The sequence below is a fragment of the Chironomus tepperi genome, unplaced genomic scaffold (genome assembly GCF_022539635.2).
Source record: "Chironomus tepperi strain 1889 unplaced genomic scaffold, CSIRO-AGI_Ctep_v1 contig_12, whole genome shotgun sequence".
Lineage (NCBI taxonomy): Eukaryota > Metazoa > Arthropoda > Insecta > Diptera > Chironomidae > Chironomus > Chironomus tepperi.
Window position 1 is genome coordinate 173470 of NW_027226134.1, and position 15142 is coordinate 188611.

The 15142-nt window shown below is 33.1% G+C and overlaps 3 protein-coding genes across 3 annotated transcripts; all 3 read left to right on the plus strand.

Annotated features, from left to right (window-relative positions):
- The first annotated feature begins 4 nt into the window (after positions 1-4).
- On the plus strand, positions 5-4509 carry LOC139088405 (uncharacterized). The gene is made up of 7 exons (XM_070637624.1): positions 5-135; positions 193-567; positions 769-1000; positions 3025-3083; positions 3149-3405; positions 3888-3999; positions 4062-4509. The coding sequence occupies exons 1-7, from the start codon at positions 54-56 to the stop codon at positions 4364-4366; spliced, it is 1422 nt and encodes a 473-aa protein (XP_070493725.1). The 5' UTR covers positions 5-53; the 3' UTR covers positions 4367-4509.
- Positions 4510-5616: 1107 nt separating this feature from the next.
- On the plus strand, positions 5617-7657 carry LOC139088328 (protein takeout-like). The gene is made up of 5 exons (XM_070637510.1): positions 5617-5725; positions 5817-5872; positions 5947-6203; positions 6710-6821; positions 7303-7657. Exons 1-5 carry the CDS (start codon positions 5712-5714, stop codon positions 7602-7604), a joined length of 741 nt encoding a protein of 246 aa, XP_070493611.1. The 5' UTR covers positions 5617-5711; the 3' UTR covers positions 7605-7657.
- Positions 7658-9708: 2051 nt separating this feature from the next.
- On the plus strand, positions 9709-14910 carry LOC139088413 (uncharacterized). Its single transcript, XM_070637633.1, has 9 exons — positions 9709-9827; positions 9897-9955; positions 10408-10661; positions 10717-10828; positions 10966-11530; positions 13486-13544; positions 13612-13868; positions 14292-14403; positions 14466-14910. Exons 1-9 carry the CDS (start codon positions 9811-9813, stop codon positions 14768-14770), a joined length of 1740 nt encoding a protein of 579 aa, XP_070493734.1. The 5' UTR covers positions 9709-9810; the 3' UTR covers positions 14771-14910.
- The last annotated feature ends 232 nt before the right edge of the window (positions 14911-15142 follow it).

The following is a 15142-nucleotide window of genomic DNA, read 5'->3' on the forward strand; positions in this document are numbered from 1 at the left end:
AATGACTCAGTCTCTTCTTAGATTTCGGCCAATAAAGATTATTAAGCATAATAATGTGTGAATTAAATTTATTAAGAATTTTCGTAATTTTGACACTTCTCGGATTTTCATCAAAAGCCCAGAACGTTCAAACACGTTAGTTAACTAAACTTATTAAGTCAAATTCAAATTTTAATATTTAATTATTTACAGCACAAAGCTTCAAAATATGTCCAAAATCGTCACCAAATCTTGCAGGATGTGTGAAAAATTCCGTCGAATTCTTAAGGCCGTACCTGAAGAATGGTGACCTAGGAAATGGATTTAAAATACCACCACTGGAACCAATGTCATTTGATGATATTTTTTTGGAACGCGGTTCTGGATTCTTCTTTAATTTATACAACATTAAGGCATACAACATCCACAACTTTAACATCGATAAACTTCGCATTACTTTAGAGCCAAATGTTGTTGCGGATCTGCTAATAAAAATCAAGAATGTTGAGTGTTCAGGCGATTATAAACTTAATTTGCTCCTTGGCATTGTTAATCTTCAGGGACATGGAAAGATTGAAGGAAAAATTGGTAAATATTTTGATATTATGGCAGTGCTGCGCAACCTTTTATTCATCGCGACACATCTTGATGGTCAACCTTGACCGAAATCGCACACAGCAAACGGTTCAAGGCAATTCCAAAAAATTTTTATGTGCCGCATCACACAGGTTGCCCAACACTGAACTATGATATCATCTATGACTGGTTGTTTATCATTTTAATTTTCAGACGAGATTAAAGCGCGAATCAAAATCGAAACAGTTCCACTGTTTAGAGATGGTGTTGAGTATAAAAACGTCACAAGAGTTCCTGCCGTTGTTAAAATTGATAATTTGGTGCTAAAAATTCACGATTTATTCAAGGATAAGGTGCTTAATGATGTCGGTGAGCGTCTTGTGAATCAGAATTTGAACTTGTTCTTGCCGGAAATTGAGAAGAGTGTCTCGAACAGCTTGTGTAAGTATTGTCATAATATTTTGGGGGTCTATGGTTTGAATTGGATAGTTTTGACTGCAAAAAGGTGCCAAAATTATTTTTTGATACTTTTTTGGTACAAAATCTCGTCATTTGCTTCCTATGTCTTCAAATCTAGACATCAGAAGTAAAAGATCTTAAAACTTAATAATTCAAACCGAGGACCCCTGGAAATTGAATTCAAAAATTGCATGCAAGTATTGCATACAAGTGTTATAAATTGTATTTTAATTCCTAATTTTCCTCCCTAAATGCAGCAAAAATTGGATTCCAATCCAGCAGCACAATTTTCGGAAAAATTCCTTTCAAGCTTCTCCTGCCATAATTCTCAAGATCACATTAACAATTAATAAATGTGATGCCTTAATTAATTACCATTTTTAACACAATATGCAATTAGCATACAGAATATAGACATAACACAAAAAAAAAGTATTTAGAACCAGTTTATCAAATGGATATTTGAAAAATGATAAAGTCAAAAAACTGATCATTTGTATTTATTTCTTTTATTTTAGGCATTGACTTTGATATTTTTGTATACGTAATACATTCTTCATATTATGCGAATAAAATGAGTTTGAATATTGTCATTTTTATTTTTGAATTTTTAATCAGCACTTCTTGATGTAGTTTATTTCAGGCTGGATCGCTATCGATTTTTTTTTGAATATTTCGCAACGGAAAAATACTTTTGAAAATTGCAACGGAAAACTGATTTTTGAATTTTGCAAACAAAAAATGATTTTCGAGTTAAAACTCTACAAATGCACTTTTAAAACCATTCAATTTTCAATTCAAAACCTTACAATAGTTAACATTTTGACAAATTTCAAAATTTTTTTACCGTTTGAAATTGGAATTTCCGTGAATGAATTTTTTGAGCTTTGTTTACAGTTTTAAGATATTTTTAACACCTTTATGTTCTTGAGAGTTAATTACTTATTTTGGACTTTTAGCTTCCTATTTACAAACATAAATGACATTCTTAATGGAATTTCCAGGTATAAAATTGCTATAAAAATTTAATTCAACTAATTAATGAAGATTATTGGATCACCAAACCAACTCCAACACGGTGTGCCTCTAAAACGAATCCCACCAAATCCCTCCTTTGCTGTTTGACGTCATAAGTGAATGACAGGTTGAACTTATATTTTAATTAGCCATTCGTCTGTAAAAGATTCCGCAAAAAAAACGGTCCAATGTCGACAATCATTGTGGTCAAAGAAAGCTGACCATGGCTAAATTTTTGCATAACAGGCTTCTATTCTAAGCACTATGTTTTTGACAACTGATCTAGGCTAATAAAACATTGTGTTGGCTATAATTTTTAATTGAATGCCAAAAAAAAAAAATCATTGGCGGATTAACATGTCAGTAATTTGCAGATTGTATATATTTTACAGTGATGGAAAACCTTTTTGGTGATGTGGGTCTTTAGACAGGAAATGAGTATGCGGAGGAATAATTTTATTGTTTACTTCCTAAAGAAAGGAAGGAAAAGAATGACAAGAAATCATTAGAAACCTTTAAGATAACGATAAATTTAATTTTAAAGTTTTAACGGTAAAACTACATTTGAAAAATTTGACGTACTAGATTTCTGGTTTGTGTCTTCACTAAATTAACTTTCAAAAAGTGTAAGAAAATTCAAATTTTTGAATAAATTAACGTATAAATTTTCTTTGTCTTTTATTGGAACCAAATTCTCGCGTCTTATAGCTTAACCAGCACTGATCAATAGACATCCAAATTAAATCAAAAATGTAAATTTTTTTCTCTTTTTCTTAATTGCTTTAATTGTGTTCTTAAGCATTTATTACAGCATCTATTTTAGTTATAGGTTGTATTTTGTCGAGGAAGGACTGAAATTTTGAGCACTTGAAGCTATTTATTGGATATAAATCATTTTTGCAAGTCAAACGATGAAGAATTTTATAAGGTAAATGAAAAATTGTTGGGTTTTTTGGATTTCCCTAAAGTTTTTTGTGCTGTATAAAAATTTAGAAATTTTCTGCAAATCATCTTGGTGATTTTGGCCAGTCACCATGCCGCTTCAACAGTTGGTAAATATTAAATTCACCCAAAAAATTCCCAGACAGTCAATAACCGTAATTTTATCCCTCATTAGCTCCAAGTATCAAGCCATGCCCAAGAAATATCGAGAAATTTTCAGACTGTATCATAAATGCGATTGATGGATTAAAGCCACAAATAAGTACAGGAATCTTTGGACCTGACTTAATACTTGATACAAATTTGACAAAATTAGTCGTTGGAGAAGTGTCTGTGAATAAGAGCTTTAATCTTAAAATGAGTGGACTGTATGCACTTGGACTTAATGACTTCAAAGTTAATAAGCTTAGGATTACTCTTGATAAATTTAAGGTAAGTTAATTGATAGATGCTCTTGAAGGTAAACAGTAGGATTCGACAATTGCATGCAATTATGCGCATATTGTTTGCAAGTCTTGCATACAAGTTCTAGAATTTCATGTAAATATGCGTATAAATGAAGAATGGAATGCGCTTCCATATAAAGGCCAAATGACAGGCTATGCTTACTCGATACCGGGACCGGGATTTCGGGGATGTCACATTGACACAAATGCAGCCATTTGATCGACACAAATCAAGCGGCATCCATGTGGCTGCCATTTGGCTTCCACCTGGAAGTGACTTCCGTTTGGTGTCAACAAAATTCTTGCAAACATTATGCACATACTTGCATACAATTTTCGAACAATACTTGTATGCAATGGTTGCATGCAATTGTCGAATGCTACTTGGATGCAACACTTGTTAACGATTTGCGCGTATTTACATACAATTGTCGTATCCTAGAGAATTATCATTACATTTATTTACAGGTTGACGCAATCGTATCATTCAAACATCTTGATGCATTTGCTCGGTACTCATTGGTATGGAATCTTGGAATTTTTGCTCTGCAAGGAGCAGGCGATCTAAAAATTTCAATTGGTATGTATCCATCAACAATAATTTGTGAGTTCTGCTGATCATTTATTTGATTCCACACTTAGATAATCCCAAGGTTCTGCTAAGACTGATTGGATCTCGATATCTCAAAAATGACGTCGAATATCTCAAAATAGACAAAACTTCGTTGAGCATCAAGTCAGCACAGGTCAAAGTATATTTCGATAATCTCTTTAATGGACAAAAATCTCTAGAGGAGGCAGCTAATGATGTTGTTAATCAAAATATTGACATTATTAAAGGCGATGTATTTCCAGTCATTGAACAAAGTATTGGAAATATAGTTCAGAAAATGGCAAATCAAGTATTTGAATCGGCATCGTACGACGAGTTCTTTCCATTAAATTGAGACTGTGCATGAGATGACAAACAACAGCTTTTGATTATCTCTATTAATAGTTTTAAGAACAAAAAATTGTTGTTGTTGTTGTGATTATGCAGCTAATTTTAATAATTCATAAAATTCTTGAATAAATTTACGGTTTTTGGGAATTTCTGCAGTTTTTATTTATTTGGTCTGAGGATTTGTTGATGTTTAAGTTTAGGGGTTTCGACAACTTAGTCAGCAGAGATTAAAGTCGACTTTGATTTGCTAAATAAAAAATTCTTAACACAAAAGGTTGAGTTTCGAAGAATTGCATGCAATACTTGCATACAATTAAGTATTACTAGTAAGCAATTCTTGCACACAAGTGGAGTCAGAGCAGTTTTGAATCTTAGGTATCGATCGATAAACAGGCGAATCTTTCAATGATAGAGAGGTCTGATTCTGTGGCCGAGTGATTAGGCTGGATCACAATTTTATTGAGTAAGTGGGTTCGATTCCTATCAGAAACTGATCTCTTAATCATTAAATAGAGTGGTTGTCGCATAATATTGATTTCATTACAATAGTATTCACTTATCCCTAAACGACAAAAAGCATCTCTGATTATACTCTATTTTATGAGCATGCTCATTTAAATAGAAATGGCATGATTTGAGTATGCTCATTAATGTGGACATGCTTTTTATACGTTAGGGATACTGGCACTTGTATGCAATTCTTGTAAGCAGTATGCGCATACTTGGATTCAATTGTCGAACCCTTGAAGGCAGAGTTGAATCCATCCAGAGGATCGAGCCATATACAAGTGAATCTGCCAATGCGGAAACAAGAACTCTTAGACCGAGTGGTTGGGCAACGACATAACAATATTATCTGCACATGTATACAATATGTCCACATTTCATTCGAGTATTGTATACAAGTTTATTTGTTGATTCAAGAACTTGTATGCAATAGTTGCATGAAATGTGTGAAGATTGCATACAAGTGCTACAATTTCATGTTGTCGAACTCTAGAAATTTCGCCATCATCGCTCCTTGAGTTAAACCACTAAAACAACATAATGCTATAAACCGAGCATTCCCCATAACTCACTTCCTGTCTGATCTATGACATTCAAATCTCATTGGATATTTGGTTTCTAAAGGAAGAAAAATCAAAGGTTGAATAACATATGATTGTAATCTTTAAATTATATCCTATCCATTCCAAAATACTGGAAATGCAAATTTTTAAATCTAATTAATTCAGCTTCTTTTTTTTTGCATCGTGTCTCTCAGGTTTAGTTCCCATTATAAATTCGCAGGAAGAAGACTAGAAGGCTTAAGCTTACCATTTGACTGCATTGGATAGAATTCTAGAATAATGAAGAAATTAAGGTAGGATTAGTTTCTATTGTCAAGTGTCAATTGGGTAATTTGGATATCCACAAATAGCTTCTTTTCATGTCTTTATTGTGTGAATTTTCAGCCTTTTTTTGCAAATCATTGTCGTCATTTTAATCGCCAAAGAATCAGCAACATTGGGTAACAAAAAAAATTATTTCTATACAGAATTAAGGCACGGCTAATGACTATTCTTTTTTTGATATTCTTTTTAGCACCAAGCATCAAGCCGTGTCCGCTAAAATCCCCAAATCTTGCTGATTGTGTGATAAAATCCATTGAGAGCTTAAAACCCGAAATTGGCACGGGAATTTATGGACCAAATTTAGTTGCTGATGTAAATTTGACAAAACTTGTCCTTAGTGACATATATGTGGATAGGAGCTTTAAACTTAAATTGACTCAAATTAAAGGATATGGATTTAATAATTTCAAAATTGAGAAACTTAGAATAAATCCAGAAAATTTCAAAGTAAGTCTAGCAGAATGGCACAAGTCGGTTAATTGATCGAAAATCAGGAATCAGACATCAAGCCGGAGTGACTCTGACATGGCGCTGGATCCTTAACAAGCAAAGAGATCGCGTTTAAGTACCGTATACTAACATCCAAGCATATGCTCAAAGAGCATCTTACGGTATCAAAGAGTATGCCTACTATGTATCGCAAAATGCTCATTGAGCATATGCTTGTATGTTAAGGGTGGTGGTTTTTCTGTATAATGATAACATGCTCTCTGCCTGTTGATGGATTTGAACTTAACTCTGCACTTAGTCAAAGTCACGAAGGCCTGGGGCCGAATTTTGATGGATGATCCGATTTGCCCGAGATAATACGACAATCCGAAGAGCAAATTTGCGTTTTACCGTTGACAGTTAGACGTAACGGCGAACACGTCGTGATGATCGGGCTGTGCTATTCATTCTCCTTTTACAGTGACTCAAATTTAATTTACACAATTTGTTTCTAAATGCTATAGATTGATGCAATCATGCTCTTTCCCCATTGTGATGTATATTCAAAATATGCCTTAGGATGGAATTTAGGAATTTTCACGCTTCAAGGAAGTGGAGATTTGAGCGTTTCTATAGGTTTGTATCGTCAGAATTTGGGGAACGTTTGGAAATTACGTAACGTTATAAATAGTGTTTATAAGACCTCCCCTTCGTCACAATATAACTCTTTGTGACAAAATAAGTATTGTAGGGTTCGGAACTTGCATCCAATTATTGTTGAATGCAATACTTGCATGCAATACTTCTTAACATTATGCACATATTTGCATGAATTTGTCGAATCGTACAATATTGTAACCACCCACCACATCCATCCTGAGAATTGCTTAATTTCCGAATGTTTATTGAGTAGTTTATGAATGAGTAGATTTATTACGTTACATAATTTTCAAGCGTTCCCGTGATCTACGTGAATTTAATTACTGAAAATAATCTAGATCTCGAAGCCGACTCGGATTTAAGATGAAGTCGAGTCAATCTGAGTCGAATTTCTCATACAAAATTCAAGTCGACTTCCAGCTCTGAAAAAATCTAACCTCACATTTTCTTACACTAGACAATGCCAAAGTTCTACTTAAAATCGTCGGTTCTACCTACTTGAAGAATGGCGTGGAATACCTAAAAGTTGATACAGCACAAATAAACATCAAGTCAGCAAAGATGAAACTTTACTTTGATAATCTCTTTAATGGACAAAAGTCACTAGAACAGGCAGCAAATGAAGTTATTAATCAAAATTTAGATATTATTAAAGGTGAAGTAGTTCCTCTTATAGAGCAACGTATATCGAGTGTGATTCTCAAAATTTCTAATCAAGTATTTGCATCGGGTACCCATAAAGAATTTTTTCCTCACTAACCAAATTTGTGATTCATTCTTTGATCTGCTGTAGAATAAATATTATGACAACAGTTTTTATGTGTTGTGAATTCATTTCCATTTTTTGCATGAACTTTTGATTTTTAGCAAATGTTGTCGCAGAAACAACTAATTTTCGTATTCTAATTTATTGACTACGCCAGTGCTGGCCAACCTTTTGCATTTCGCGGCACATCTTGATGGCAAGCCTCGCAAACGTAACACTGTTCTTGGCCTTTCCAAATAGTTCTGACGCTAGTGTGTCGTGTCACATAGGTTGTCCACCACTGGACTTGACACGTTCTAACATTGATAATGAGCTTGATTAAGTGTGAACCAGTTGAATGAATTTCTGGATTTACCTTTATATTTTACAAATGTCATCTATCAAAAACTGGGATTTTTGAGAAAATGCTCCTTCCTGAACAGCAAACATTACAAGGGCACCGATACGTCGTCGTATTAACGGTAAGACACGAAGTATCGTTATTGCAAAATTTACCGTATTTTTACTATTTGAATTTTCACATCTTTTTCACATCGTACTTTAACGCCCCGTTTTCGAACATTCGAACATTATTAATTTTTTTAAAAAAGTATCCAGTATGAAAGCTGACTTCAACCCGCTTTTAAGTTGAACAATGCAGTTCTCAGAACTGTGCCGAATATGCTAAAATATGATTTTTATTGGATGTCGCGTTCGAAAACGAAAAACTTGTTTTCTTGGACATTTTGGAATTCTTTGACGTCTGCTTATTTAATTGGATATATACACATTTAAATCATAGATTTTTCTAAGAATAGTATCATATGTGTGGAAAACGCATTAGATACGTTATAAATGAACGGTCGCTAATTAAAATGATTAAATAATGTCCAATGTTCAAGGACTTGGGGGTGTCTTAAGCAGTGGTGGGTAACAAAGCCTTCCATCTGACTATATTGCTGACCAAATCAAAAGCCGTATACAAATTCTCAGTTTTGACATCTAACTGGTATTCCTTCATTACAGTTTACGCCATGTTGCTCTTGGAGCATCAAAATGCCTTTTTCCTTGTGGATTCCAGCCATGGGCAGTGTAGCAAGCTTGTGTCTCTTCCCCAGCTAAAATACTATTCTGCTTTTGAAGCGTGTGGCTCATTCAGCCATATTAACGTACATAAATTTTGGCCTAAATTAATCAATGGACATCAGAAATAGACGTAAAACTTCTTGATCAGAATCTGCCTGCCACACGAGATGCCGATAAAAATAAAATTGCACTTTGGTCAACAATCTTAGACAGAGTTGTAGATATCATTTAATTTACATATAGTCACATAAAAACTGGATTAAGTCAGATTAAGTTTATATTAATTATTACATTAATATCTGATAACAGATGATCAGATGTAAAGAAGTGCTTAACCGATGTAAGATCTCTATTAGTCGTATTTACATAATTGAGACATTTACGAGCTTATAGCGTTCTTGAGAAACGGAACCGTCTTAAATCTAAGAACGCGTTCCGTTCCGTTGGCTTATTCATTTGTTAGGTCTGAAAATCGGCGAAGGGTAGCATAGTCAGGTTCGACTATACTTAAGATTCGAACCTTAATACTCTCATTTTAATGCATGTGAATTTGCCAAATATCCGTACTGTACAACTTGTGACCTCTCACTAGACCTGAATATATTGCCTTACAAGCAAGCTTAACCAGAATAGAGATGAATTCACATGAAGCAGTTAACTGCTCTCCATTTAGAGAATAAATTCTTAATAACTGTCAAATACAATTTCAAAAAAATTAATTCTAAAAAATTCAAGTTCAAAAACTTTTGAACTTTAAAAATTTGAATTTTGAACTTCCGTTAATTTTTAATACGTAAAAAAATCTTGTTCCCAAACATCATCAATGAACGTCACAAGATTAAATTAAATATTTTATTGAACATATTGGCGTCTGGCAAATAAAATATGGGGTGAATTGGACATAAGATAACTGCTGTGGAATATACCTCATCAACACATCTGAAAATAAAAACTAGAAATGTAAATTTTCTTTCCTGATAATTATTGTTAGCCTGTTGATATTTATTTTGTAATTTTCGAGTTTAGTTGTCATTCAAATCTTGCTGTGGACAGACTCGGTTCTAGCTTAATTCTGTCGTGTGATTTTTTTTTTTATTTTTTTCGTAGAATTTTTTAAAGTTTTTTTTGGCAATAATGAATAAATATTATAGGTAGGATTAGCTGATTAACATATTGAATATTCCCAATATCCTTTTGACCTTTAACGTGCAATTTTTCAGTGTTTGTCTGCAGATTTTTGTCGTCATTTTGATCTGTGAAACGACGCAAGCAAAACTTGGTAAGGAACAGTCTTGAAACATATAAAAAAAATCATTTTAAATAATTTGGCTTTAAATTAAAAAGAGCTTAATTTGAAAAATATGATTCGGTGGACTAGTGGGTAGAGTTCTAGGCGCAGCTCGAAGTCTACTCGAATTTTCCATGGAATCGAATCGACTTTTCCGTACAAAATTCGAGTCGACTTTGTGGTCTGGTGCAAGGCAAGTAGCCAAAAGGCTTAATCTCGTATCCCAGCAGCTTTATTTAGATTTTACTTTTTAACGGTTTTGGAAAATTCAAAAAATTCACCATTTTGTATTCAAAAACTGTCCGTTATTTTTGAATAATTCACCAAATTTTCAAAAAAAAATTCGTTATTTTTGAATAACTCAGAATTTTTTTTAAATTTGTCCGTTATTTTCAAAACATTTTTGACAATTTTTTTTTCCAAAAATTTCTCATCCTCTATAGCCCCAGGTTTCAAAACATGTCCAAGAACTTCACCAAAATTAGCAGAATGCTTGATAAGTGCTGTCGAAGGAATGAAGCCTCAAATAAGTACCGGAATATACGGACCAAATTTGGTTACTGCAAATCTAACCAGAATATATGTTGGTGACATTGCCGTAAATCGTAACATCAATGTTAAACTTCTCGGGATGTACATATTGGGCATGAACAACTTCAAAATTGAAAAACTGAGAGTTAATCCTGATAAGTTCAAGGTACGTGAATTTCTAAGAATTGTATGACGTATGTTAACGTCATTTTATTATTTAGATGGAAGTGCTTATTACATTGCCTCATATGGATGGATTTGCAAAATATCATCTAGGATGGAATTTAGGAATTTTTGCTATTCAGGGATCAGGCGATGAAAGCTTTACGATGGGTATGTATATCAATTTGAGGAGCTTCCTGTTCCGTTAGGGCAGCTTTTCGTCTAAGGCAACATTGCGGTGCCCTAGCGAACACGTTGTTCTACCCTAGTTTGAATCCATCCCTAACTTTTAAAATTCTCATCCACAGACAACGTAAAATCTATATTAAAATTATCAGGCACAAGATATCTCAGGAATGGCGTTGAATACCTCAAAATCGATTCAGCTCAAGTGGTCATTAAATCCGTCGACTTGAAAGTCTACTTCGATAATCTCTTTAATGGACAAAAAGCTCTAGAGAGGGCGGCTAATGAAGTCATTAATCAGAACATTGAATTATTCAAAGGTGAAGTAGTTCCACCAATTGAACAAAACTTATCCAAGATATTGTTTAAAATGGCAAATCAAATTTTCGAGTCAGACGAGATTAAAGCGCGAATCAAAATCGAAACAGTTCCACTGTTTAGAGATGGTGTTGAGTATAAAAACGTCACAAGAGTTCCTGCCGTTGTTAAAATTGATAATTTGGTGCTAAAAATTCACGATTTATTCAAGGATAAGGTGCTTAATGATGTCGGTGAGCGTCTTGTGAATCAGAATTTGAACTTGTTCTTGCCGGAAATTGAGAAGAGTGTGTCGAACAGCTTGTGTAAGTATTGTCATATTATTTTGGGGGTCTATGGTTTGAATTTATTAGTTTTGGTTACAAAAAGGTGTCAAAAATCACTTTTTGATACTTTTTTGGTATAAAATCTCGTCTTTTGCTTCCTATGTCATCAAATCTAGACATCAGAAGTAAAAGATCTTAAAACTTTATAATTCAAACCGAGGACCCCCATAAATTGAATTCAATAATTGCATGCAAGTATTGCATACAAGTGTTAGAAATTGTATTTTAATACCCAATTTCCTTCTTTAAATACAGCAAAATTGGATTCCAATCCAGCAGCACAATTTTCGGGAAAATTCCTTTCAAGCTTCTCCTGCCATAATTCTCAAGATCACATTAACAATTAATAAATGTGAAGTCTCAATTAATTACCATTTCTAACACAATATGCAATTAGCATACAGAATATAGACATAACACAGAAAAAAAAGTATTTAGAACCAGTTTATCAAATGGATATTGAAAAATGATAAAGTCAAAAAAGTGATCATTTGTATTTATTTCTTTTATTTTAGGCATTGACTTTGATATTTTTGTATACGTAATACATTCTTCATATTATGCGAATAAAATGAGTTTGGTCATTTTTATTTTTGAATTTTTAATTAGCACTTCTTGATGTAGTTTATTTCAGGCTGGATAGCTATCGATTTTTTGGATTATTTCGCAGCGGAAAAAAAGTTTTTAAATTTGCAACGGAAAATTGTTTTTGAATTTTGCAAACAAAAAATGATTTTCGAGTTAAAACTCTACAAATGCACTTTTAAAACCATTCAATTTTCAATTCAAAACCCTACAACAGTTAACTTTTTTGACAATTTCAAAATTTTTCTTCCGTTTAAAAATGAAATTTCCGTTAAAAATCATGATAAAATGAATTTTTTGAGCTTTGTTTACACTTTTAAGATATTTTTCCCACTTTTATGTTCTTGAGAGTTAATTACTTATTTTGGACTTTTAGCTTCCTATTTACAAACATAAATGACATTTTTAATGAGATTTCCAGGTATAAAATTGCTATAAAAATTTAATTCAACCAATTAATGAAGATTATTGGATCACCAAACCAACTCCAACACGGTGTGCCTCTAGAAAGAATCCCACCAACTCCATTCTTTGCTGTTTGACGTCATAAGTGAATGACAGGTTGAACTTATTTTTTAATTAACCATTCGTCCGTAAAAGATTCCGCAAAAAAAACGGTCCAATGTCGACAATCATTGTGGTCAAAGAAAGCTGACCATGGCTAAATTTTTGCATAACAGGCTTCTATTCTAAGCACTATGTTTTTGACAACTGATCTAGGCTAATAAAACATTGTGTTGGCTATAATTTTTAATTGAATGCCAAAAAAAAAATCATTGGCGGATTAACATGTCAGTAATTTGCAGATTGTATATTTTTTACAGTGATGGTAAACCTTTTTGGTGTTTTGGGTCTTTAGACAGGAAATGAGTATGCGGAATAATTTTATTGTTTACTTCCTAAAGGAAGGAAGGAAAAGAATGACAAGAAACCGTTAGAAATCTTAAAGATAACGAAACATTTCATTTTAAACTTTTAACGGTCAAATTAAATTCAAAAAATGAAGTACTAGATTTTTAGTTTGTGTCTTCACTAAAAAAGCATTAAAAAAGTGCGTAAAAATTCAAATTTTTGAATAAATTAACGTATAAATTTTCTTTGTCTTAACTGCAACCAAAGCATCGCGTCTCATAGTTCAACCAGCACTGATCAATAGACATCCAAATTAAATCAAAAATGTAAATTTTTTTCTTTTCTTAATTGCTTTAATTGTGTTCTTAAGCATTTATTACAGCATCTATTTTAGTTATAGGTTGTATTTTGTCGAGGAAGGACTGAAATTTTGAGCACTTGAAGCTATTTGTTGGATATAATTATTTTTGCAAGTCAAGCGATGAAGAATTTTATAAGGTAAATGAAAATTTTTTGGGTTTTTTGGATTTCCCTTAACTTTTTTGTGCTTAAAAAATGTAGAAATTTTCTGCAAATCATTCTGGTGATTTTGGCCAGTCAGCATGCCGCTTCAACAGTTGGTAAATATCAAATTCACCCAAAAAAAATTCCCAGACAGTCAATAACCGTAATTTTATCCTCAATTAGCTCCAAGTATCAAGCCATGCCCACGAAATATCGAGAAATTTTCAGACTGTATCATAAATGCGATTGATGGATTGAAGCCACAAATAAGTACAGGAATCTTTGGACCTGACTTAATACTTGATACAAATCTGACAAAATTAGTCGTTGGAGAAGTGTCTGTGAATAAGAGCTTTAATCTTAAAATGACTGGACTATATGCACTTGGACTTAATGACTTTAAAGTTAATAAACTTAGGATTACTCTTGATAAATTTAAGGTAAGTTGATTGATGTGGTTCGGCAATAGCTTCTTAATTTATGTCGCTCGGGAAGGTAAACAGTAGGATTTGACAATTGCATGCAATTACGCGCATATTGTTTGCAAGTCTTGCATACAAGTGCTAGAATTTCATGTATTTATGCACATAAATAAACAATTGAAGGCGTTTCCATACAGAGGGCCAAATGACAGCCACATGGATGTCACAGCGACACAAATGCAGCCATTTGAGCGACACAAATCAAGCGTCATCCATGTGGCTGCCATTTGGCCTCCACCTGGAAGCTGCTTCCGTTTGGTGTCAACAAAATACTTGTGAACATTATGCGCATACTTGAATGCAATTTTTCGAAGCATACTTGTATGCAATGATTGCATGCAATTGTCGAATCCTAGAAATTATCTTTACATTTATTTACAGGTTGACGCAATCGTATCATTCAAACATCTTGATGCCTTTGCTCGGTACTCATTGGTATGGAATCTTGGAATTTTTGCTCTTCAAGGAGCAGGCGATCTGAAAATTTCAATTGGTATGTATCCATCAAAAATAATTTGTGAGCTCTGCTGATTATTTATTTGATTCCACACTTAGATAATCCCAAGGTTCTGCTAAGACTTATTGGATCTCGATATCTCAAAAATGATGTCGAATATCTCAAAATAGACAAAACTTCGTTGAGCATCAAGTCAGCACAGGTCAAAGTATATTTCGATAATCTCTTTAATGGACAAAAATCTCTAGAGGAAGCAGCTAATGATGTTGTTAATCAAAATATTGACATTATTAAAGGCGATGTATTTCCAGTCATTGAACAAAGTATTGGAAATATAGTTCAGAAAATGGCAAATCAAGTATTTGAATCAGCATCGTACGACGAGTTCTTTCCATTAAATTGAGACTGTGCATGAGATGACAAACAACAGCTTTTGATTATTTCTATTAATAGTTTTAAGAACAAAAAATTGTTGTTGTTGTGATTATGCAGCTAATTTTAATAATTCATTAAATTCTTGAATAAATTTACGGTTTTTGGGAATTTCTGCAGTTTTTATTTATTTGGTCTGAAGATTTGTTGATATTGAAGTTTAGGGGCATCGACAACTTAGTCAGTAGTGGTCGAAGTCGACTTTGATTTGCTAATAAAAAAATTCTCAATACAAAAGGTTGAGTTTCGAAAATTGCATGCAATACTTGCATACATGAGAAGTCAAAGCAATAGAGTTGAACAATTACAAGTATATGTATATTGGTAATTGTATGCAATCCTT

What these genes read in the sequence shown, in the direction of transcription:
- LOC139088405 (XM_070637624.1), top strand. Translation starts at nt 54, where the DNA reads ATGTGTGAATTAAATTTATTAAGAATTTTCGTAATTTTGACACTTCTC. An exon ending in AAAGATTGAAGGAAAAATTG is followed by an intron (nt 568 to 768) that starts GTAAATATTTTG and finishes TTTAATTTTCAG; the next exon opens with ACGAGATTAAAGCGCGAATC. An exon ending in CCATGCCGCTTCAACAGTTG is followed by an intron (nt 3,084 to 3,148) that starts GTAAATATTAAA and finishes ATCCCTCATTAG; the next exon opens with CTCCAAGTATCAAGCCATGC.
- LOC139088328 (XM_070637510.1), top strand. An exon ending in CAAAGAATCAGCAACATTGG is followed by an intron (nt 5,873 to 5,946) that starts GTAACAAAAAAA and finishes TATTCTTTTTAG; the next exon opens with CACCAAGCATCAAGCCGTGT. An exon ending in AGATTTGAGCGTTTCTATAG is followed by an intron (nt 6,822 to 7,302) that starts GTTTGTATCGTC and finishes TTCTTACACTAG; the next exon opens with ACAATGCCAAAGTTCTACTT.
- LOC139088413 (XM_070637633.1), top strand. An exon ending in TTAGTTTTGGTTACAAAAAG is followed by an intron (nt 11,531 to 13,485) that starts GTGTCAAAAATC and finishes TAAAAAATGTAG; the next exon opens with AAATTTTCTGCAAATCATTC. An exon ending in GCATGCCGCTTCAACAGTTG is followed by an intron (nt 13,545 to 13,611) that starts GTAAATATCAAA and finishes ATCCTCAATTAG; the next exon opens with CTCCAAGTATCAAGCCATGC.